Raw genomic sequence first — 25,251 nt, forward strand, 5'->3', positions numbered from 1 at the left:
TATAAAACATGTTGAAAACATCTGTTGTAAATATACTTTCTTCTTCATTATTTGATTCAGTTAAGGAATCTATGGAGTTCAGAGTAGAATAAAAATCTGAATCTATCCTTTGCTGATGGTTAGGATACAAATGCAACCTTGTATTGATTTTTAAAGCCTGAACAGAAATTGTTTAGCTCTGATATATGCACTATGATATATTAGATTAAAAGCATGATGATATATTTAGAAGCTTGCTATATTTGTGACTATTTAAGAGATGGAAAACACTTGCAGTGTAGGCTACTCTTAGACAATTTCAAGCTACGTTTATTGCATTAACCTAATTGGCTTGAATTAGAGCAGCCTATAGGTGTTTTACAGATAAAATCTGTAAACTTTATCACTTGAAGGAAAGCAGTTGAATTGCAGTGACTAGAACAGAGACAATATAGGCAGATTAAGTGTCATTAATAGGAAATACTTAAAGTGGCACAATCCAAAATCACTGAAGTTATTGGACAGTAATTGCCCGTCTTTAAAAAAACATCACATTAAAAGCTCTGATCTGTAGTCTATTCTGGAAAGAAACAAATGTAGGAGCACTCTGGTGTACTTAACCCCATAAGAAGGCAGTCACATTCTTCTAGTATGAAATACAGTTAGTAATATTACAATATTTTCTATACTGAATATATGGATAAAAAATGCAAGGAATAGGAAAACACCACAAGGGCTCTTGCATAGGCACTGCTGTTTTCTGCTGCAGAGAAGCTGAAATTAATATCTCAGCAGAAAATGATTGAATCAAGTTCCTACCATCCCCAGTTCTGCTGCTGGGATTAAAACTCAATTACAAGATTGTTAAACTCGTATATTTAAACACAGATATGAGAATATAAAACCAGAATACAGAACATTATGAGAGAAATATCCAGGCTGCATATGTAATAGGCATGTATGCATGGCCTAAAGCCTAAATTGGTTTGATTGATCAAATTAATGCCCCATCCATCACATTGTATAAGTGATTCTGAGTGCTGAATAAGTTAAAACACCATTAAAATCCTTATGGAAATATGCAAGTTTTAAGAAGTTGCTCAAATTTTTAATCCAAATTGGTTATTTTTACAACCAATTTAGACTATATTTTTGTCTATCGATATTTGTGATATGTAGACACATAATACAATAGGTTTACTTTCCTAGTGATTCATTTAACTGAAATGTAAAAGTTCAGTTACGCTCATAAGTTTTCTTCCACATCTGAGCTGCACAAGCATTACAAGATTATCTCAGAATTGATGATTATGTATCTTGTATATGCAAATTTATTGACTTTAAAAATGTGCTATAAATGGAATTTAATTACTAAGTATATGGTAATTGTTAATGATTAATAGTTGGGTGCTTCTAAAGGAAGATTTCTAGCATTGCTAGTAATAGCTCATCTTCTGTAAGCTAAAAGCAGAATTCTCAGTGAATTCTTTATATATTAGGTGAATTCTTTCTTTTATGCATCATTTCTGCACAATGGTGATCTGCAACAAAAATGGATGAAGATCTATCCTCAGCAATTTTTTTCTAGAGAGCTGAAGGTGCATACCACACAATATAGATTATTATCAACAACAGAATTGTATCACAGCAGCCAGTTGTTTCGCCGGATTTGGCATTGATTACTAGTCGGGCCCCATCTAAGGGCCTAGGACGTCATAATGTATTTTCGTAATATGCGTGCAGATCCAAGCAGTGTGGCTTTTTGCATTTGACTGATGGTGATTTTGTCAATTTTTTAACTGTTTTAAATGTAATTCCAGTGCTTTTGGAATAGCACCCAGTGTGCCAATTACCACTGGAATTACCACTGCTGGTTTGTGCCATAATCTTTGAATTTTGATTTTTAAGTCCTGGTATTTCGTGATTTTTTCATATTCCTTCTCGTCGACCCTGCTATCACCTGGTATTGCGATGTCTATGATTGTGACCTTATTTTTCTCAACCAGTGTGATGTCTGGTGTATTATGCTCCAGTATTTTGTCCGTTTGTATGTGAAAATCCCACAAGATCTTGACCATCTGATTTTTGGTGACTTTTTCAGGCTTATGTTCCCACTAGTTTGTTGCTGTCTTAATATTATAATTTTTGCACAGATTCCAATGGATCATTTGTGCTACTGAATTGTGCCGCAATTTATAATCAGTCTGCGTGATTTTTTTACAGCAGCTGAGTATGGGATCAACAGTTTCGTCAGCTTCTTTGCAAAGTCTGCATTTGGCATCATCAGAGGATTTTCGATTTTGGCCTTAATGGCATTTGTGCGGATAGCTTGTTCTTGCGCAGCCAGGATTAGTGACTCTGTTTCTTTCTTTAATGTACCTGCTGTTAAGTATAACCAAGTTTTTTCACTGTCCACTTTATCTTTTATTATTTTTTTATTATATTATCATCATCATTATTATTATTATTGTACAATTGTATCACAGCGGCCAGTTGTTTCGCCAGATTTGGCATTGGTTACTAGTCGGGCCCCACCCAGGGGCCTAGGACGTCGTAACGTATTTTTGTAATATGCGTGCAGATCCAAGCAGTGCGGCTTTTTGCATTTGACTGATGGTGATTTTGTCAATTTTTAACTGTTTTAAATGTAATTCCAGTGCTTTTGGAATAGCACCCAGTGTGCCAATTACCACTGGAATTACCACTGCTGGTTTGTGCCATAGTCGTTGAATTTCGATTTTTAAGTCCTGGTATCTTGCGATTTTTTCATGTTCCTTCTCGGCGACCCTGCTGTCACCTGGTATTGCGATGTCTAAGATTGTGACCTTATTTTTCTCAACCAGTGTGATGTCTGGTGTATTATGCGCCAGTATTTTGTTGGTTTGTATACGGAAATCCCACAAGATCTTGACCATCTGATTTTCGGTGACTTTTTCAGGCTGATGTTCCCACCAGTTTGTTGCTGTTTTAATATTATAATTTTTGCACAAATTCCAATGGATCATTTGTGCTACTGAATTGTGCCGCAATTTATAATCAGTCTGCGTGATTTTTTTACAGCAGCTGAGTATGTGATCAACAGTTTCATCAGCTTCTTTGCAAAGTCTGCATTTGGCATCATCAGAGGATTTTTCGATTTTGGCCTTAATGGCATTTGTGCGGATAGCTTGTTCTTGCGCAGCCAGGATTAGTGACTCTGTTTCTTTCTTTAATGTACCTGTTTTTAACCATAACCAAGTTTGTTCACTGTCCACTTTATCTTTTATTTTTTCCAGAAATTGACCATGCAGTGCTTTGTTCTGCCAACTCTCCATTCTTGATTTTATCACATCTTTTCTGTATTCTTGTTTTGTCTGTTGGGCCTTCAGTAGATTTTTGTTCTTTACTTCGATTAATAGATGTTCTTGAGTGTCTTTTAAATAATCAGCCAGTGCATGTTTTTCTTCTTCAACTGTTTGCTTCACTTGTAATAATCCTCTGCCACCTGATTTTCGGGGCAGATATAGTCTATCAGTATCACCACGTGGATGTAAACTGTAGTGTATTGTCATTAGTTTCCTGGTTTTTCGGTCCAAAAGGTCCAAATCAGCTTGTGTCCAGTTAACTATGCCAGCTGTGTATCTTATAACTGGTATTGCCCAGGTATTTATGGCCTTGATTGTATTTCCACCATTCAATTTAGATTTTAAAATTTTCCTAACTCTGTTGGTGTACTCTCGCCTGACAATAGTTTTTACTTCTCCATGCTTGATGTTATCCAACTGCAGAATGCCTAAGTATTTGTAGGCTTCATTTTCTTTGCATTTAATTAGTTGGCCATTGGGCATTTCAATTCCCTCAGATGCAGTGATTTTGCCCCTTTTTATGGATACAGTGGCGCATTTTTCCATGCCAAACTGCATTGAAATATCGGTGCTGAATACTCGGACTGTATTTGTCAATGATTGGATTTCTATTTCTGACTTTCCATAGAGTTTCAAATCATCCATATATAGTAAATGCGAAATTTTTTCAGCTTTTTTGGCTGTTTGGTAGCCTAATTTCATTTTTTTAAGATTACTGATAGTGGGATCATTGCGATGATGAAGAGAAGAGGTGAAAGTGAATCACCCTGGAAAATTCCTCGCTTGATATTAACCATTCCGTAGCTCTCATTCCTACTGCCAACTCAGTTCTCCATTGTTTCATTGCCTTTTCAGTAAAGGATGTAATATTTTGCTAATGCCAGTTGTTTCTAAGCATTTTATGATCCAACTATGTGGCAGTGAGTCAAATGCCTTTTTGTAATCAATCCAGACCATATTCAAGTTCGTTTTTCTGTTCTTACAATTTTCTAATATCATTTTATCAATTAGAAGCTGATCTTTTGTGCCCCTGCTCCTTCTTTTGTTGCCTTTTTGCTCTACTGGCAAGATGTTGTTTGTTTCCAAATAATCCATCATGTTATCTGCAATAATGCCTGTGAGTAATTTGAAGGTTGTTGGTAAGCATGTTATTGGTCTATAGTTTTCAGGTGTTGTTCCTTTAGTTGGATCTTTCTGAATCAAGTATGTTTTTCCAGTTGTCAACCATTCATCAATTTGGCCCTTTTGTAAAATTTCATTCAGTTGCCTGGCCAATATTGCATGTAAACTGGTCAGATATTTGAGCCAGAAACCATGTAATTGGTCCTTTCCAGGTGATGTCCAATTCTTAACCTTTTTAACTCGATTTTTGATCATCTCAGTTGTTATTTCTAATACTTGCATTTGTTTGTTGCCAATGCTTTTCTCAAAGTCATGTATCCACTTTGCTTCCTTGTTGTAGTCCTTTGCATTTTCCCACAATTCTTTCCAGAATTCAACTGTGGCCTGCTTTTCTGGTTTTTCACTTTTGGTGTCACCATTCACATTAAGACTTTGATAAAAACGCCGTTGGTCTGATCGAAATTGCTGATTTTGTTTATATTGGATGATTCGTGCCTCATATCTTTCAATTTTTCTAGCTGTTGCTGTTATCTGCTGTTTTACAATCTCTACAGCTTCATTGATGTTTCTTGTATCCAATCTATATCTTCTGATTAGCCGATCTATGATTTTGTTGTTTTTAAGCCGTTGCTCATGCATGTTCTTTAAGTTACTAGCATCTGCCCTTAATTTTTTGATTTTTGTTCTAGACGGATTTTCCACTTTGGCTTTGATGCTTTTTCTGTTGTGTGACTAGGTACTTTAATTTTAATGCCTAGTTCGTTAGTGACTATTACAGCTGCGCTGTACATTAACTGGTTTGTTTCCAAGATGGATCCCGGTTCAATTGTTGAAAACACTGCATTAACCATTTTCATGATAGGGGCCAAAATTTTCTTAGGCACAGTTTTAGTGATGGTAAACGTTGCCTTTCCTCATTAAGCAGAAAATGCTCCATGATCTTATCCTTCAATTCTTTTTGTTTTTGAGTTAGTTCATCAGTTGGTTCAGTGATAACTGGTTCTAGTGGTGGTGATGTTATTTCCTCCCTGAGAGCTTCTTCTGGGAGTTCTACTATAGTGTCTTTAGTTGTGTCTTGAATATCAGTTATTTCCGCTTGTGATATTGTTTTTTGGGTTTTGCAATTTGCCTGAATTTCCTCATGTTCAACTTCACTAAACACTTTATTCCGTATAATAAATCGCCTTTGATCTGCTAGTCGTTGTTCACTAACATTTGAATCTGGATATTGTTGTTTCCATAATTCATACATTCGCTTTAAATATCCTCTTTTTTCTGGCTCTGAGTTGTAGTAACAGGCCATTATGGCACGGTTTTCATCTGCACTATATTTTTGTCGTTTTGTTGGCTGGTCCACTTGTAGCCCACTTGTCGACGGATGTCCAGGGACCCCAACATCCGCCGCGGCCCTTGTTAACCCTCGCGACGACCGATGCGGTATGGAATTCTTATTCGTTTTTTTCACCATATTGTATGGGTTGGCGGGGGTTTTTTTACGGGACCAGATGCCAACCTGATCCCAACCTTCCTCCTTTCTCATCCGGGCTTGGGACCGGCAACGGCGGAGTTATCATTATTATTATTATTATTATTATTATTATTATTATTATTATTATACAATTGTATCACAGCGGCCAGTTGTTTCGCCGGATTTGGCATTGGTTACTAGTCGGGCCCCACGCAGGGGCCTAGGACGTTGTAACGTATTTTCGTAATATGCGTGCAGATCCAAGCAGTGCGGCTTTTTCCATTTGACTGATGGTGATTTTGTCAATTTTTAACTGTTTTAATGTAATTTAAATGTAATTTAAATGTAATTAAATGTAATTTAAATGTAATTAAATGTAATTTAAATGTAATTATTTAATTATTATTATTATTATTATTATTATTATTATTATTATTATTATTATTGATATACACCAAATTCCAGTGGACTCCAGTGTGGTTGAAGGCATCTTATTGGGCAGAGCTAGGATTTTCCATTTTTCCTAGGTGTTGATGACAGAGGCCTTTTTAAAATTATGTTAAATATAACTTCGGTTTTTCACTATAGTGTCTCAAAATGGGAAGAAACCATAGTATAAGTTTTTAGATGTTGTAGTTGGATAAGATAATAGGTTTTATGAAGACCTAAATATGAGATCCAAAGGAACACTTTTGAGCATAAACAATCTATTAAATTTTCAGAAAGTTTTATGGAAGGTGATATTAATTGGGCATGGGGCTTCTCTGTTCTTTTGATATCTCTCTCTCTCTCTCCCTCCCTCCCTCCCTCCCTCCCTCTCTCTAAATGAAAAGTTTCAGAGACTTTTGGGGAAAATCAGAGGCGTTCAAGCCTATATATTTTTAAAGAGAAAGTACAGTTGTAGGCAAAAATGTGGATATTCCTGATCAAATAGTATTTCAATTACTTCCTGAGCCAGTTGTTATTCAATGGGGTTCAAACACTCTACTGAGAATTGAATACACATACCTTTGCATTTAGTTGATACTATTTCTATTTAAAGATGTTAAAAAGTATTGCCAGAAAGGTCTGAATTTCTGCATGCCATAATCATAGTTTTCTTGCTTTGAATCTGTAGACAATAGCATATAAACAGTGAAATTACAGAAAGTTGATGTTAACTTTGTACTGTAGTTACGTCAGCTTGTATTCGCCTCAAGATTGGTTGAAAATTATAGGAGCCTAAAATTCTGCATAAAACTGCATATTTATACCCAAAGGTGCTTTTCAAAAGGCACTGAAAAGACACTAAAGAACCTTGAAAAAGCTTCTTGGAGGAAGAATGAAACGTCTTCATGGAAAAACAAAGAAAATCCAGTTGCCTTTTGAAAAACACCTTTGGGCGGTGGTGTATTAACCGTTAAGCAGACTAAGCACATGCTTAGGTGTTCTGACCCCCTCCTCCATCCAGTAACGAAAGCCGAGACAAGTTTAACTAGAATGTACTTTTAATAGCAAGAAGCCAAAATCTTGGTGGCTGAAAGCCAAGAAAACAAACAGATAAGGATCTTGGCAGCAAGTCAGACAAACCTTGGCAGCAATCCAGCCTGCCAAGTTAGTTACGTTCTCTTTAGTCAATGCGTTGACTTCTGCAAGAAGGGCGTGTCACAAGAAGTCTTTTCTATAGTCTGGAGAGGACTAATGACCATCAGCTGAGCGCAATTACCTCCTGTAATTGCGTAATTTTTCCTGACGCCGGGTAGCTCTTTGATGGAGTGCATCCAGGAACAACTCACTGCTGGCCTCCGGCTCACTCTCACTTGTCTCCTCCCCACTGGTCCAAGGCACCTGGTGGCCAACCAGTCTCTCTGTGCCCTGCTCGGAGTCGAAATCCTGTCCAGGGTCCTCCAGAGCTGACTCATAGGGCCCCTCGCTGTCGGAGTCTGGTGGCAGCTCCAACGGCTCCTGCTGGGCCACAACACTGAGGGCACCAGGCCCAAAGGGGGCACAACAAAATTGAGATTTAAAAAAACCCAATGAAGATTTGTACAGTTTGTACAAAGGAGGAGCCCCAAGATTTGTAAGTGCTTAGGGCACCAGTGAGCCTTAATCCGCCACTACCTTTGAGACAACCATGATTTGGATGGCTGATAATCTCCATAGACAGGCATATTTACACCATTCTCAATCTTATCAATGAAGGCAAAGGGAATTAAAAATAAATAAATTAATTGATTTCTTAGCTCACTGGTGAAATTTGGAGGAGGCTTACTGGTGAAATTTGGAGGATATGATGCTACTACATGAAAAGAATAGCTCAGGGAGTTCTGTGTACTTTGCCAATACTTTCTGTTAACTTCTAGGATAAACACGCTTGGAAATCTTTAGAAGACTGGCAAGCTGTTTATTTGATAACTTCTTTAAAATATAAAGACAGTTTTGAGTTTAATGGAATGAAAAAGAGACTATAAAGTCATGTTAAATATGGCTACAGAAACTATTCATGTGGTATGTCTATCTTCCTTCTCTTTGTCTAAAATGGATGGAAGAATATTGCAGCCCAGTGCAGAAAATGATTTATTCCCTTGCTGATAACTGAGATCATTCAGCATTCCAGACAGGCAGAGGTAATGGATGACTTAACCCTTACCCATCAGCTGATTACAGGTCCTCAGGAGACAACATAGTTTCTGCACAAGCTTGTAGAAAATGTGGAATTGTTTCTGTCTCTTTGGTGACAGTATAATTATGTTTAACAGTGAATGTTAAGGAATGAATAGAAGAATCACAATTAACCTCTACAAATCTTTTTTTCTTGGATGACTAGAAAGGCAAATAACTGAGAAATAATAGTTATCTAGAAATTCTGGAACATATAAACATTTATTTAAAATCATAACATGCACAATCAGGATAAGATTGTTTGAGTGTTCTAATTTGGGATAATAATATTGCATAAAAATTGACAGTGGGCTTATGTAGCTAAAGGCAGGATATTAATAAAATAATAAATTACAATTATAAAATGTGAAAATCAAATATTTCTGGCTTTAGATCATATCGGAGTACAGGTCATACTGATTATAGCATGTACTTAAAGATGAAGAAGTGATAACCTGCTTGGTTTCTCTTTTGGCAAATATTCTATCAAGCCCACTTTTGTGTAATCTAACTTAAAAATCATTCCAAAAATCTTAAACCATCAATTAAGTTATTCATTGACTCTAACACTGTTTTACTGAAAAAGCAATTTATCAATATTTGTAGTACACAGATACATGTTTTTGTTATTTCTTTTATTTTTATGCACACATTAGACTTATCTTTCCTAAATGTGCTTTCCCTTTTTTTCTAAGTACTACTAGTTCAACAGCAAGCAGCTGTGATACAGAGTTCACAAAGGAGGATGAACAGAGATTGAAGGACTACATCCAACAGCTAAAAAATGATAGAGCAGCTATTAAATTAACCATGCTGGAGCTGGAGAGTATCCATATTGACCCCCTCAATTATGATGTCAAGCCTCGTGGAGACAGCCAAAGATTGGATCTAGAAAACGCTGTACTTATGCAGGAACTCATGGCAATGAAGGTATTTTATGTAATGTATCAGGCAAGGCAATCTTGATATCTTGATTTTAATATATAGCTGCAATATTTTTATATAAGATCAGTTTATTTTTAAACAACAATTCAACCCAGTGAACTATAAAACACAAAATAGACATATGTTTTGTACCTAAGATTAGGAAGACCACATCTTATCAGCAATGTTCCCTCTAATATTTTTTCAGTGTGGGCGGAAAAGTATAGTGTTTGAGCGGCACATTTTCATGCCTGAGCACCTGATTTTTTTTTTCACAGATGTCACCCAAGACAACAACGAAATCAGTGTTATATCAAATCAAACTAATAAAATTTTAAAACAAATAAAATTGTAAATGAATAAATTTAGAAATATTTGTTCAAAAACAAACTCACTACAATTATCTTTTCAAATTCATTTTGGATTAAATAAAAAAGAGCTTTGAAATGAATATATAAATGGCACTTAATATTGGTAATATTAAAATAGTAAATGTTTGATATACTTTATTTTAATGAATTTCACTTGATATACTTCATTTTAATGTATTATATGCAATTTGCTATTTTAAATGAGTAAAATGATTAAAATCCCCATGCATAAAGTCTCATTCACATCTAACAGTTTTCTTCCATCATTAATTTGTAAACTCAAGGATTTATTGCCTGTCTGTTCAACAATGCTTGCTGATTGTTTAAAAAATTGTGGCAATTTGTTCCTCTCTATACAGGTGGTTTCAGTAACCTACTATACTGAACTCTGGGAGACAATTCTGCATATAACTAGTGATAGTAACTAGTGACCCAAAATATCCAACAAAATTGCACAGATAAACTGACAGATAGGAAGTTTAATTAGCTTAAAAGCAAAAATATTCTCAATGACTTTGAAAATCCCAATGAGTTATCAAATATCACTTGACCGGCTGGAGACTCAAAGATAGCTGAGTTTGCAGCCAGGAGAGGTAAAACAAGGAAGGTTTTCTTTGAAAGAGAAAGATGCACGAGGAAACAGACCCTGCTTCCTGCATTTGGATTGTGTGGCGCGTGCGCTCTAGGTGGACGTTTAGGATCGCTGCCGCGCCACCCTGGATTTGACAATGCGAGCCTCAGGTGGGTAGCCTTGAGAGAAACGGCAGCAGTGAACCTCCTCCCTTTGCTTTCTACCTCGTTGTGGAGAGGTAGAAAGCAAAGGCAGGAGGCTCACTGCTGCCATTTCTCTCGAGCGTGGATTGCTCTCTGTGGTTGCTCGTTCTTGGTTCGCGACCAGTCCCCCCCCCCTTGTGGGCTTTTATGTGTTAATTGAGGCACGGATGCTGGAGAGGAAGGGAAGCCGGCTGCTTTCACACAATATGTTTTTTTCAGAGGCTGAATTAATCACGTGGGTCAGAAAGACAGGGAATTTTCTTTCAACAAATTTCAGCCAATCACTCCCTCACCCACCCAAAGAGGCAAATTTAGCCCTCTTAAACTTGTGCGACGGCAGCTGTGGGCAATATTCCCTCTAAATAGTTGCTCCAGGAAGCCCGAGCCACCTCAAGTCCTCAACCCAGTCACTTTGCTGCCCTGCTGCACCTCAAGACTCCTGTTTAGTTGGAAGGATTTTCAATCACAATTGTGCGGCCGCTCTGCAGACAGCACTCCGTGTCCCGCAAACGACACTGCATGGCAGTTGGAAACTGTTGTGCAGTTTACTTTCCATGTGCGCAGCCACACAGCTTAGAGGGAACATTGCTTATCAGATACAGAGTACTGCACTACAGAATACTGCATAACCGCTAGTTATGCAGATAATTCTGTTGATCTGACCTACTACGTTAATATTTTGCTGTCTCCCCCAACAGGAAGAAATGGCAGAGCTGAAAGCACAGCTGTACTTGCTAGAAAAAGAGAAGAAAGCTCTCGAGTTGAAGCTGAGCAGTCGAGAAGCTCAGGAACAAGCATATCTGGTCCACATTGAGCACCTAAAGTCAGAAGTAGAAGAGCAAAAAGAACAGAGAATGAGATCGCTTAGCTCAACTAGTAGCAATAGCAAAGACAAGTCAAGTAAGGTGAGTTACTGTCATATGGATAGTCCTTGACTTACAATCATTTGTTTAGTGACTGTTCAAAGTTACAACAGCACTGAAAAACGGGACTGATGACCGTTTTTCACACTTACAATCATTGCAGCAAACCCATGGTCACATGATCAGAATTTAGGCACTTGGCAACTGGCATGTTCTTATGGCAGTTGCACTGTACTGGGATCATGTGATCACCATTTGTAACCTTCCCAACTGGCTTCAAACAAGGAAAGTCAATGGGAAAGCCAGATTTGCTTTACAATCATATTTCACTTAATAACGCCAGTGATTTGATTAACAACTGTTGTATAAGAAAGGTCATAAAATGGGGCACAACTTATTTAATAATTATCTTGCTTACCAATGGAAATGTTGGGCTCAGTTGTGAATGTGAATCGAGGACTCCCTGTATATATTTGGTTGGTGAGAGATAGGCTTATTCAAATTCGTTCCAAATCAATTATCAAATGCTTGAAGGGGGGAGAAATTTTGTCCTTGAAAAACTGTAGGTAATGTTGCATCAATCATTTTGCTGCAATGGTTGCTAATTCATTATGGATAAATTTAAAGTTGTATCTTTGCCCTTTTAGTATGGGAAACTACCTATATCCATATGCAGCTCTGTATATTTTTAAGATCAACATTGCAAGTTTGCTTACCAACGCACTTCCAAGGTGCATAAAACTGAGTACTAACAATAGGAGCTTTTCTCTGCTAGACTCTATTTTGTGATATTCCTTTCCTATAGTACATGGAGGATTTTGTGCATGCTATCTTTAAGAGGATTTAAATCAATTTGTGTTGTCTTTTAAGTTTTAATGGCATTTGTGGATAGGTATTTTGAAAGCTCTTACTATTTTATTACATTTTGGGGGGAGCACGTGCTATGCTGTTTTTATTTGGAAAGACTGTGTCCTTGAAAGAGGTTAAAATGGAGCCCAGTGACTGATACCCTGATGATAAAGATATGTTTTTATGATTACTATAAACTTTAAAATGTGCCTGGATTTATGTAAGGTAATCCTACCTTGTCCTGGTTTAATTTGCAGGAGTGCACAGATGGCACATCAGCATCATTAACACTAACTGAGCTCAGATCTTACAATGAAAGTGAGCTGACTACAGAATTGGCAAATGCCCTCAGACGGTAAGCGAGATGTGTTCTCCCACCCCTACCTTTTCCGAACAAAAAGGTGCTAATAAATCTGTGAGTTTATAGCGGCCTTTAAATTACTCAGATGTTCTCACTGTTCTACAATTATGTCGTTTTTGAAGTGTCCATTTTCTCATTTCATATTCTGAAATGCTCATCTGCATGTCCCTCAGGTTTTTACAGCATCTATAAACCAGCAGATTAATTATTGCTGTTAATTCTTACAACATACATGAAAACTCTAGAGGACAGAGTAGGTGACTATGCTAATCAAACATTATGAGAGAGACATGGCAAATTTAGAAATAGCATTCTAGAATTATCTCTGTTAGTTTAGATTCCCCATAAGAATAAACTGCCAAGTTTTATATTAACAGTAATACTGGAAATAACTAAATGAAAAAAGGGAATATCAGCAGTACTTCCTATCTCACAAATCTTGACAATTCTAAATTGCTTTCTAATTCTGGCCAGAGCGAAACAATTTAATTATGTTACTGTGCTGTGCTGTGCATTATAGCAGGCAATCCAGTCAACCATTTTATTACTCTTAAGAGCATAAAGGAACTACTTGCTAGCAGTTTGATGCTTTTAACTGTCATGCTGATAACTTTGATTGTTGCAGCTAGAAAGGTGAGAAAGTAGTTGCTGATATGCTCATACTAATATTGGTATGCCATGTAAATCCTGGACAGCTGCATTGTTACTACAGGTAGTCCTTGTTTAGCAGCTACCTTGTTCAAAGATTGTAGGGAAGAACTGGTCCAGATCCTGTCTGGGCATGCAATCTGGAGTGAGGATCTTAGAATGGAACAATCAGAAGCATTTCAAGCTGCCTCTCCCATAGAGATATTTAAGGGGCGGGGGGGTTTCCCCTGGATTTTTTTCCCTGTAGGCTTCATATTTTAATTCAGTTTTTCTTTTGCTGACTTCTGCTATCACATCAAATTTGTTCCTATTCTGTTGATGAATGGTCTGAGCCCCTTCTAAACTTTCTGTATAACATTGGTTTAGGTTGAAAATGATAAAAGAAGCGGTAGGATTAGAAGAGATGTCAGCTGGAGTCACAATAGGCTGAGATGTTAAGATGTTAAGTATATAGCACCACTGTTAGCCTTATGGAAATAAAAATAGAAAGTAAAATTCTTGGGTTAATAAGGCAGACATAATATCAGTCAGCTTAATGACTCCCTAGTACCATGGTCTGCAAGAAGAACCAACCCTTTAGTCTTAGACCAAAACTGATTCTTCCTTGTTTTGCTTGTTTAGCAATGGAACCCCTATTATGAAAGATCTGTGATGGCAAACCCATGGCACGTGTGCCACAGGTGGCATGCGGAGCCCTCTGCAGGCATATGAGCCATTGCCCCAGCTCAGATCCATCACACATGTGCCTCCTGCTGACCAGCTGTTGTTTGGGTCTCTGCCATGCATGTGAGAGATGCGCGTGCATGTGTAGGGAGTCACACACACATGCACAGGGTGTGTGGTACGGGGGGGCGTGCCCTATTTTTGGTCCCAGAAAGATTCAGGGAAGCCTGCTAGGCTCAAAACCGGGCACAGGGGGTCATGCGTGGATGCACAGGGGGGCACACAAGACGGTATCACACGCACATTACATTACGGGAGTGGGCAAGCACACGGGCATTTTTGGCAGGCGAGGACAAAAAGATTAGCCATCACTGTGATGGATGATAAATTTTCTTTAAAAAAAATACTACAATGCTTGACAGGGTTATAGAAAGTAGAAGCCAACAGTTAAGATGGACGGAGAAGATCAAAGAGATTACTGGAATATTTTTGGAAGAGCTGAGTCAAGTCTAATTCAGTGGCACTTTCAAGAGTCCCCAGTCCATCGCAGTGTCTTTGGTATTTGCAATGGAGGGCCATGCACCTTGTTCAGGAATTAGGGAAGACTGTTAGAAATCTAAATCTTTTTGTGACCAAGACTTGCTTTCCTTGCAAGCAAAGAAAATATTATAGTAATAGCAATGTACATATTCTAAGTTATCCTAATGTGGATATCCATTTTGTCAGAAGATGATACATGGGTGATCTAGTTCCTTTTTCTGATGTTGCTGCAGCGTGTTTGTGCTTATCTAAACAGTTCTTACACAAGGGATACGGTGTCTAAGATACTCAGCTTGTCAATCAGAAAGATTGGCAGTTTGGCGCTTTGAATCCCTAGCACTGTGTAACGGAATGAGCTCCCGTTCCCGTTGTCCCAGCTTCTGCCAACCTAGCAATTCGAAAGCACGTAAAAATGCAAGTAGAAAAATAGGAACCATCTTTGGTGGGAAGGTAACGGCATTCTGTGCACCTTCAACATTTAGTCATGCCGGCTACATGACCACAGAGACATCTTTGGACAGTTCTGGCTTTTCCGCTTTGAAACGGAGATGAGCACCGCCCCCTAGAGTTGGGAACAACTAGCACATATGTGCGAGGGAAACATTTATCCTTACACAGCTTCTCTCATAGGAGTATTTAGACATTAAATTATAAGGATCACAACATCCCCAAATTTGAGAATAGGTTCTTTGTAAAATAATAGATAGTACCACTTGCCTATCCTAAAATAATAACATGTACTAAAAATAAGATTATTTTGGCATGAGTGTTAAGTATAGCATTGTTTCTTGAGAATGAGTAAGCTTTCTTCTGCAGTCTTAGATGAGAGCTGCAGGCTTTGGTGTTTCTTTTTTATACATTGGGCTTTATAAATTCACTAACAGGTCAGGAACACAGAAGAGCAGTTACTCCACAGGGAAGAGGAATGAGCAAAATATCCTGTAGGGAACAATCATACATAGGCAGAATAGAGAGTAAAATGATCTAATAGAGACGGGTTTTTTAGGAAGGGAAAAGGTTTATTGTATCATATTTCTAGGATTCTATTAAAAATTCATGAGAGCAGGAATGGATTAAAAACCTTTGAAACAGATAATATTAAAGGACCTCTCTATCCATATTACACACAGTTGTGCATGAGACAATATGTATCATTTTAAAAGCTACTCAATACTACAATTAAAGAATTTAGCAACCAGATATACAGTACAATAGTTTTCAATGCTAGTTCTGCAGGTCAGATCTCAGAATACTGAAAAATTCTATTTATCTAGCATGCTCTCATACAGAAAAACTAAAGCATTTGAAATTCTGAATCAAATTTGAAAATGTTGTTGCCCTACTTTAGCAATCTCACACTGCTGCCAGCCAGGGATCATACTCACCTACCTTCCATGCATGAAAAGGTTTGTGTCAACTTTGCCTGGACCTACTTGCCACCCAGGTGCAAAGGTTCTACTGCAAACTGCCACCCACAGAAGCTTCTGCTTGTCCTGGTTTTGTTTACCTTTACAAAGAGCCACCACCAACCTGCGAGTCTTTCTGCTCACTGCTGCTTTAAAGCAGCTCTCCGGTCTTTGCACCATGAAGGCAAGGCATAAGCAAGTGGTAAATGGGCAGCTGCAGGACATGTGGAGAAAGTTTTTGAGTGACCACAGCTGCAGTTCCATTCCCTCTCTGGTCTCTGGGCGGGCCATGGATCCTGCTTTGGGAGTTCCTACCTGCAAAGCAGCCCCATGGGAAGGGGAAGGAAGCACCGCCACTGCTCAGGGTCCCCTGTGGTCGTTTGGCTGAACTGGCCTGGACTTGGGCTGGAGAGTTTTGCAGGGCTTTGGCCATAGGACAGATTGCATCTCCCAGACCAGGCTGGGGTTGGATTGGGCAGATAGGAAGGTAAAGACAATGAGGAAGGTGAGCTGGCAGTGGTAGCAGAGTCTTCCAGCTTCTTCATCTGTAGAAATGCTATGCAGGATGCCAAAAAGGCAAAGAAGAGGGAAGGAGAGATTGGGGGGGGGGGGGCGACTCAATATTAGATTGACATTGGCCACAACAAAAAACTGAAATCAAGGGATGAAACTTAAGGCTACCTCATCAATTTCTTTTTTTCAACTATAAGCTATTTTTTAACTAAAAGTATGTTGAGTAGCTTTTCATTCTCCATTGAAAAGAAAGATGTTACTTACTGATGGATTCTGTCAGTTTACTGGTAGTTCATGTTTAACAACTGCCTCATACAGTGACTGTGTGCAATTAATATGGTGATGAAAAATAAATGGCAGGGGGAAAAAATCACGTTTGTGACCTACACAGCTCTGTAAGCAAAGGAAAGTTGAAGTAAAATCACATGCACAGTCATGTTCAGTTAACAATTGCTTAACAAGTGAGTTGTGGGCTCCAATTATGATTGCTGAACAAGGACTAGCTGTGTATACCACTTTTCCATCATATAAATAATTTGGTGCCTTTCAGAAATTGAACAGCATGATTTTTTAATAACATGAAAACTTTGATGCCACTTGTGAAACATTAACAGAAGTCTCTATTCATTAGCAAAGGATAAGGAGGAGTAAATGAATAAAAAGTGTAATGAAGTATAAAAAGCATTATGTGAAAGGTAGGTCAAAATTGAAATAATATTCCTTTCCTAAGAACAATTATAGGGTATGCATGAAGAATTTATAAAATATAAAATTGAATATTTACATGGTTTTTGGACTGTAGATTCCCAACAAATATAAAAAGGATGTCATTATTGTAAATGATGTTCCTCGTAGTTACATGCAAATTCCCATTAATATTAGTATTACTTTTTAAATTCCTTTCATTGTTTTTGTTACCTGTCAGAGCAGAGCTGGAAGGGGCTCCAGGCCAGATTATTTCCAGACAGCTTTAATTTCTAGCATTTTGAGGGACTGGTGGCAAATCTGTCTCTGACCCTAGAGAAATGCTGCCCACTGGTGATGACTCTGAGCTCAAATGGACCTGTTTCAGTTTAGTGAAGTTTCTTTGTTCAGTGTGGGTCTAGATAATCTCTTCAGATATTGATTTGAACAAACAAAATCTAGTACAGCTCTACTCTGTACTTTTTCTGACCTCCATGTGTTCTGCTAGGAGTTATGGAGAAGAGTTATATTTATGTTGGCTTGAATAGGCCTAAAAGCTCTAGGCATGATCTGGATGCCGAATGAAGCAAGGTGCCAGATTCCATTGATCACTGTATTTGGTTTTGATCCAACCCCAGCACAGGATCCTTCAGCCTCCTTGTTGAATTCTTGAAAGCATTGTATCCTTCAGTAATACATGCAAAAGCTCCTCCTTAGAAGTAGTTCCCCTGCTATTCTTCCAAATCTGCCATAAGTGCTATTAAGCCATGGATTAAACCCTGCCCTTCAGTTAAATTAGATCAGTCTCTGACTCAGATAAGATAAAGAGTGTATTTAGTCAGCCTCGTTCGCTCTAATTTCATTAATAGAGGTTCACCTCCTTAGAAAACTCGCCCCCACAGTCTGGGTCCTCATTTCACCCACCTCGGAAGCATGGAAGGCTGAGTCAACCTTGAGCCGGTGAGATTAGAACCGCTGAACTGCAGATAACAGTCAGCTGAAGTGGCCTGCAGTACTGCATCCTAACCACTGCGCCACCTCGGCTCAATAATAATAAGCATCCATTTAAGCATAGCTATTACATTGTACGTACGTACGTATGTATGTATGTATGTATGTATGTATGTATGTATGTATATATGGATCTCCCCTTCTGATATTCAGCAGGTGCCTCCCCACTAGTCTTCTGAAAAGCCTTGGAGACCTGGCTTTCTCCACAAGCCTTTGGGGTGTTGTGTGGTCTGAGCCAAAAAAAGTTGTTTGTTGAATGTGAGGGTTGTATTGCTTTAGAGGATGCTGACTTTTCCATGTATTGTTTATAAGCTGTGCAGGGTGGTGCTACATACATGGGCAGCCACATAAATCTTATTAATTTTCCTAAAACAAGGTCATACTTTTACAGCCAATTTTACAAGTTATTAGAAAGCAATTGTGTTAGCAATTAGTAATAGTATTTAATAGCAGGAGCATCTTCCGTACTGAAATAGCCTTGGAGTGACTCATTAGAGTCCTGCTTGTGAATATCATTTGGACTCAGTATGGGCAGTCCTCCAGCAGTATAGTCATTTGCAACAATATTATTGTTGTTATATAATAGTATTGAGATCTGCATCACAGGAAAATGGTCCATGCTGTCAGCCCTTTATGCAGCTGCAAACCTCAGTCAATAAGTTAATTAGCATATGACCACCACCAGTATTGCTGTGGCTTTCATGCTGTTGGAATAATCCATGTTGCTCAGATTGCAGATGATAAATAAGAGTTTGTTCAACTTATTGGCCCTGAGTACATCATTTGCTTTGTACATTCCAGAGAAAAGAAACTGAAAGGCAGAGTGCAAGAGTTGGTGAGTGCCTTAGAAAGACTAACTAAGAGCAGCGAAATTCGGCATCAGCAGTCTGCAGAATTTGTTAATGACTTGAAAAGAGCAAACAGGTAACAAGTTCCTCCAGTCAATGGCAATATACTGTATGTTGAGCTAAATTCACATGTTTTGGTTACACTTGCTATGAATCACTATATGGAATATACATGACTGTCAATGCACTAGCAGAGTGTTGGATTTAAGATTCAGAGCAGAGCTGTGTAGCCAACTGGGATTGGAAAGTTGGTGTGGAGATCCTGCCTATGTCAACAAGTCAATAATCATTTAAGATGCTGCCAATCGGAATGAATGTGTAGGTATGACTACCTTGACCTATGTTTTCTATGTGTTTCCATAGTAACCTTGTTGCTGCCTATGAGAAAGCAAAGAAGAAGCACCAAAACAAACTGAAGAAACTGGAATCCCAGATGATGGCAATGGTGGAAAGACATGAGACTCAAGTTAGAATGCTCAAACAAAGAATTGCTTTGCTGGAAGAAGAGAACTCAAGACCCCATACCAATGAAACATCCCTTTAAGAGAGATTAGTTTTCTTTAAATCCATGTGCCATTACAGAAATGACTCTTTACAAGACTCATTGAGATAGTAGTTGTGAAATTGATACAAACCAGGCAAAGTTGGAGATCAGTACCTCATAGTGAGATTGCAACTTCAACCATACACAGCCATGGGCAGGAGCCCCCAACCTAATGTTTTTGTATAATTGAGCATACTCAGTGCCTGATGGTAAATGTATCATTTTATCACGTTTCCAATGTAATAGTTTTACTGATATTCTTACAGATTCTCTTATAAATTTCGAATTTGTATAAGTAAAGTATATTCCTCTTCTCTTATTTGTTGAATGCTCTCTTTGGAGTATACCATAACAATGAAGCAATGCTGGAGCACCAGTGCATTCATAGCTATCATTTGGATAATAGCATTTCTTTTCCCCTTTTCTTTTGTCGTTCATTCTGCATTCTCCCTTATAAAGCAAAGCAGGTATCTGTAGCCAGCCTCAAGGTACATAGCAGATCAAGCCTTAGCACACAATTGGATTTTACTCTTGCTTTTTCAGGTGATGGGAAATCACAATAAGTACTGCACATATATAGTTATTGCAGTGATGAAGGTGTAAGTTGCTGAATAGCTGTTGTAACTCAAATCAAAAGGAAGATATAGTGGAAAGGTGATTTTAAGTTGAGCTTTTGAAGACTAAATTAGTTCTAGCTTTTTGCTTCTCATTAAATAGCAGTAAGAATACGCACAATGAAAGAATTATATGTCAAACCAACTGGAATAACTTCTTTCACACTATAACTATTTTTCTGTCTGATACTGCAGTGTCGTTTTTAGGATGTGCCCACTGAAAATGCCCCAGAATTATCCTGTTGCATGGTTTGGTAAACCTGCAGTTGGCCACATCAGTCAGTCATGCAAATAGAATCCATGGTAATTCTGAGGCTAACCATCTAGTGCAGTATTTCTCAAATATGGCAATTGTAAGATGTATGGGCCTCATCTCCCAGAATTCATCAGTTTGGGAAACACTCATCTATTATCTAAAGACAAGCTATTTCACTGCTGCTATCCGTCACAAATAAGAGGTTGTTTGTAGCAGTCAGGCATTTATAAAAGAGACGAAGGAGTATATTGCTGGACAATTTCTAATCCTTTGCACTCCGTTATAAATTACTTGAGTGTTGCAAAATATTCTAGAATGGTCTGTGTAGGATCTTATGTGAGAGATCCATAAAACTATGGTAACTATAATTCAGTGATTTATTTCCAAAATAACAAAATTCTACCTTCCTCATTTTACTTTTTTATTTTCTGATTGAAACCAGCATAAAATGTTAAGGAATGTGCCTGAGTAAAAGAATGTAAATGTACTTCCAAAAAATGTTATGGGAACATTTCCAGCGGGGATCAGTTATGATGCTAATACTGTCCACTTAGCTCAGTAAACCGTATCAATTAGAATTACAAGAGAATGCAGTATTATGTCCCGTAAATTTTTAAGCCTTTTTAAATTGAATTGTCTTTCTATTCTATTTTTCTTTTGTGATATAGCATAAGCGCAGCAATAATTCTTTTTTCTTTAGTCTGCTGTATAGATATTGGACATTAATCTTTTAAGGATAATCCTCAATCATGCCAGATGCTGTGCTGTGGTGACTTCCTCTTAGAATGGTTTCTCCTTGTACTGATTCTTGGAAAGACTACAGTAAGACCAATAGTCCTATCAATCTCTTCTTAGTCTTTTGAGTGTTCTTTCATTTAATCTTTGTAGGCAATTTAATACCCTTTTCAATCAAAATGAAATTTTTCTTGCTCCTCTCTTTTATAGTGAAGATCAGCACCTAATCATGTTTTCAAATGAACCAGGTTAGCTATTAATTAGAAACATTACATTATCTCAACTTGGAGCCAAATAAGAACCATGTAAAATTTATTTAAATAAACCCTGTGCGTTTGAATCTGGTATAGACAGAACATTCCAGATTGCCATTTCCAAAAGTGGAGTTTTTGTACCATGCAGGAAGCTCTTGCCTCATGAGTATTTGAACTGATCTCTATGACAGGTTTGGGAAGAAAAGGATAGGAAAGAAAAACACCCCCTGAAGTTAGCATTGATTATATCTTCATCCAATAGAGAAAAATGGCCTTCTGCTCACCAACATGATCATGACAGATATTGACTGTGATATCCTTCGCCCATGATTCTCCCCGTCTCCATGTGACACCCAGGGTATTGCTCTGCAACTTATTCACGTTAGACTTCATTTGGGCCAGTTTTCTTGCCTTTTTCCTGCTTAGCATTTTTTCAACATAGTACATCTGTTTTACAATAAATGCTGTGATTGTTGGGCAAAACTACACCAACTCCATTATCCAAGCAAATCAGATATTTATAAGCAAGATTTTTCATGGAAAATATAGTAAAAAGTGAGGGGAATTGATCTCTCTGGTTCCTTTTCTTTTCACAAATTGTAAACCACAAGTAATTCTGAAAAAATATTATTCATTCCCATTTTAAATTCTTATTGCATGATTTAGCATTTTTATCATTGTACTTAGAGTAGTCTAATTGTCTCAATCATTCTGGGTTTTAATTTGTTTTTGGATTAGCAATAATTCTTATTAGAAATTGCTAATTTGAAAAATATGTACTACTGGTACATGGAAGTAATTTATTTCATTCACTTTTTTTTCTATCTACCATAGTTAGAAATCTTCAAAATTGTACTGTGAGCTAAATTATACATTCCATACTTTACTTATAATTCTTAACCTATTTTAGCTGACATGCCATTCAGCTAATTTTCCATAAGGTATGGTTCAAAGCACTTTTAAAAATAAGGTGAGACTTGTAACAAGGAAATGCAAATCTGACATTTGAACTGCAACTGTGGAGGATGGCAAGCTGTAGCTAATCATGTAAACGCTAAGAAATGCATACTGAATACTATATATCAAGCCTTTCAAAATATATGTTTCAAAATTGTCTATTTTCAGCTTGTGTACCACATCAAACTATATTTAAGGAAGTTGAATTTGTATATTGAGTATAATGCTTAAATTGAAGAGAAATAATAGCTAAGGCTATAGTTTCACATCAAATCAGCTTCATCTATGGAAAGGGAGTAAATAGTCTGAACAAAAGATTTGTAACTTAGTACTTTTTCACTTCCATTCTTTAGTAATCATTAAGTGATTTTTTGGCCAATGAAAGAGAAGCAAAAGGAGCTTTAGTTATCGGACTTCACAGAATCCTTTACTACACTAATGTAGGCAAGCTTGTATGTATGTATGTCAGCTAAGAAGAAATAACCAATTGATTGCAACTAAATAAGGATTGGAATGTTTTGGCCTGCACCTCATTCCCTACAGCTTTCCTATATCTGCCTTCTAATACAATTAATACATTTCAGTGTTGCACATTTTCCTAATGAATATGTGAAGAATAGGTGGCCAAATGCATACAGGATAAGGAAAATGAAGTTTATGTACATTCCTGTGTTCAGCTTACTTAGTCCTGTTTTAGCACGGGGTTGGACTAGAAGACCTACAGGCCGGGGACCTTCCCTAGGATTCTATGATTCAATTGGAGTTCAGATGAATCCCAGCAAAGCTACAGCAAATGCACTATTCAGAACAACAGGAATACATTGATCAACTGATGTGGTGTGGCCTTCATTTTCCAACACTACCGCATCAAAACTTTCTGCCAAACTAAGCAAATCAGCCAGGAAGCTAGTCTTTGATCAGCATAGCTATAATTGCATGTTTGAAAGTTAACCACTGAGAGCTCCTGTAGATATTAGAGCACCTCTATATACCAATAATGTCTTCCAGCAGACTTTTTTTATTGTGTTGTTCATTTCCTGCATAGGCAAACATTTCTTTTCCTCTCTCAAAGGTAAGCATGCTTTCTCTGCTCTAGGGCTATTGTCATCCTTTGGCATAGATAATAGATCACACTGGCAGGGTTTTTCTGGATTTACTGCTTTTGATACCAGTTACAACATTTTTCAAACTGCCTTATCTAGGCTTTTGGGGTTTTTATCCCAGTTGATGGTGTCAGATTCTTTTGATTCCAACATCTGTTACAAGAGCTAACTGCTTTTTATCTGTTTTCTTGCTGGCTGGATAGACCACATTATGTAGATTGACTGAAATGTTGCATTCGGATATTAAATGCCAAGGATTGATGACCCCGCTAATCATTAAACATAAGAATGTTTGAATTTTCTTATGAAATGTTCTTACAAATAGGCATTTGCAACTTCAAGACATCTTAAGTAACGCTATCATTTTATCCCAAAATAAAGTAATAGCTTTTGTACCTCCAAGCTTTAGGTAACCCACTCAGATGAGAAAATATAGTTCATTACATATAGTTCTTGCATTAGATCTTTGGTTGCATTTTTTTTTTACAATTTTCATGATATCAGAATAGAATTTGGGTGGCTATAACAAAAAAATCTACAGTAACCAAATATGATGAGAATGTCAGTAAACAAACTAGTTTTGTTTGCATGTAGATTATAGAAGATTGCTGGTTAATTTGGAAATGACAACATAGAGACCAATAGCATGAATTATCCTGATCTAGTTTGGCAGTTAGTTTCCATAGTCTTGCTCAGAAACCAGAGTCAGCCTTGTGTTGCTAACAAATCATATGATCAGGACATACATAGATAAAATACACTGACTAGCCTCTCTGTCCCTACAGGCAAAAGTGATTGTCAGCACATATAAATTAAAACCATTACTCCATATCCCAGTAGAGTTATGAAAGAATGTTAACTTAAAACAGTTCACTACAAACCTTCATGGTATTTCATTCCAAATTTGGCTATGACAGCATTGATTCAACAAGCATTAAAAGGCTTTTGAGTTATCTACAAAGTCTAGTTTCAGTGCTTTAATTTGACATACTTTATTTGAGCATGTTAATGGCTCTGAATAAGAAATAACTGATTATATTTAGTATGAATTTTTAAAAAATTAATCACAAGTTAGATCAACTGGAAGCACTGCATCTGGATTTGAACAATCCACATCACTAACAGATGGCAGCAAGAGATACAGAAAGCTTAACTGCCGTCTAGTCTGGATTTTTGCCAGAGATATGGTAGCCTACTCTAAAGGTAAAGGTTTCCCTATGCAGTCATGTCCGACTCTAGGGCTCAGAGCTCATCTCCATTTTTAGCCAAGGGAGCCAGCATTGTCCTAAGGCGTTTTCTGTGGTCTTGTGGCCAGTATGGCTATACACCAAAGGTGCACGGAAAGCTGTTACCTTCCCACCAAAGTGGTACCTAGGTGGACAGGAGAGCCCTAATTAAATGTATGCAAATTGGATTCCTTGAATTGATGACTTTTCAGCCAGCAGATGATCATGCCAAATGAAAAGAATGCAGCAATCTTGCCATTTTTTTTTCTGAACTTCCCAAATGTCAGTCAAATAAGAGAAATCTGCACCTCTTCCAGCATTCCATCAGTGACGTTACCTGAGGAAAAACTTTCAGATGCAGTATCTTGGTTTTGCTAAAGCTGGCAGACGTGCTAGAATAGATTCACCATCGCAATACGGTTAATATCCATTCTGTCTATTAAGCAAAAGCTTATTTCATGATATGTTACCCTGTTAAAACAGGCTTCTAGAAATTGGTGCATCTGACATATTGTGCAGAATGTTATTTCTGTTACTTTTTCAAGGCATGATTT

The 25,251-nt window shown here is 37.6% G+C and overlaps 1 protein-coding gene across 3 annotated transcripts in view; it reads left to right on the forward strand.

Annotated features, from left to right (window-relative positions):
- Nucleotides 1-25,138, forward strand: part of LOC116505584 (colorectal mutant cancer protein) — a 172,149-nt gene extending 147,011 nt beyond the window's left edge. For all 3 annotated transcript variants that reach the window (XM_032212894.1, XM_032212895.1, XM_032212897.1), the window contains 5 exons: nucleotides 9,249-9,483; nucleotides 11,321-11,527; nucleotides 12,592-12,689; nucleotides 18,962-19,084; nucleotides 19,372-25,138. In XM_032212894.1, coding sequence (XP_032068785.1) covers nucleotides 9,249-9,483; nucleotides 11,321-11,527; nucleotides 12,592-12,689; nucleotides 18,962-19,084; nucleotides 19,372-19,552 — 844 coding nt within the window. In that variant the 3' untranslated portion in view covers nucleotides 19,553-25,138. The remainder of the gene's footprint in view (nucleotides 1-9,248; nucleotides 9,484-11,320; nucleotides 11,528-12,591; nucleotides 12,690-18,961; nucleotides 19,085-19,371) is intronic.
- The last annotated feature ends 113 nt before the right edge of the window (nucleotides 25,139-25,251 follow it).

Source organism: Thamnophis elegans, chromosome 3, assembly GCF_009769535.1.
Source record: "Thamnophis elegans isolate rThaEle1 chromosome 3, rThaEle1.pri, whole genome shotgun sequence".
NCBI classification, from domain to species: Eukaryota; Metazoa; Chordata; class Lepidosauria; order Squamata; family Colubridae; genus Thamnophis; species Thamnophis elegans.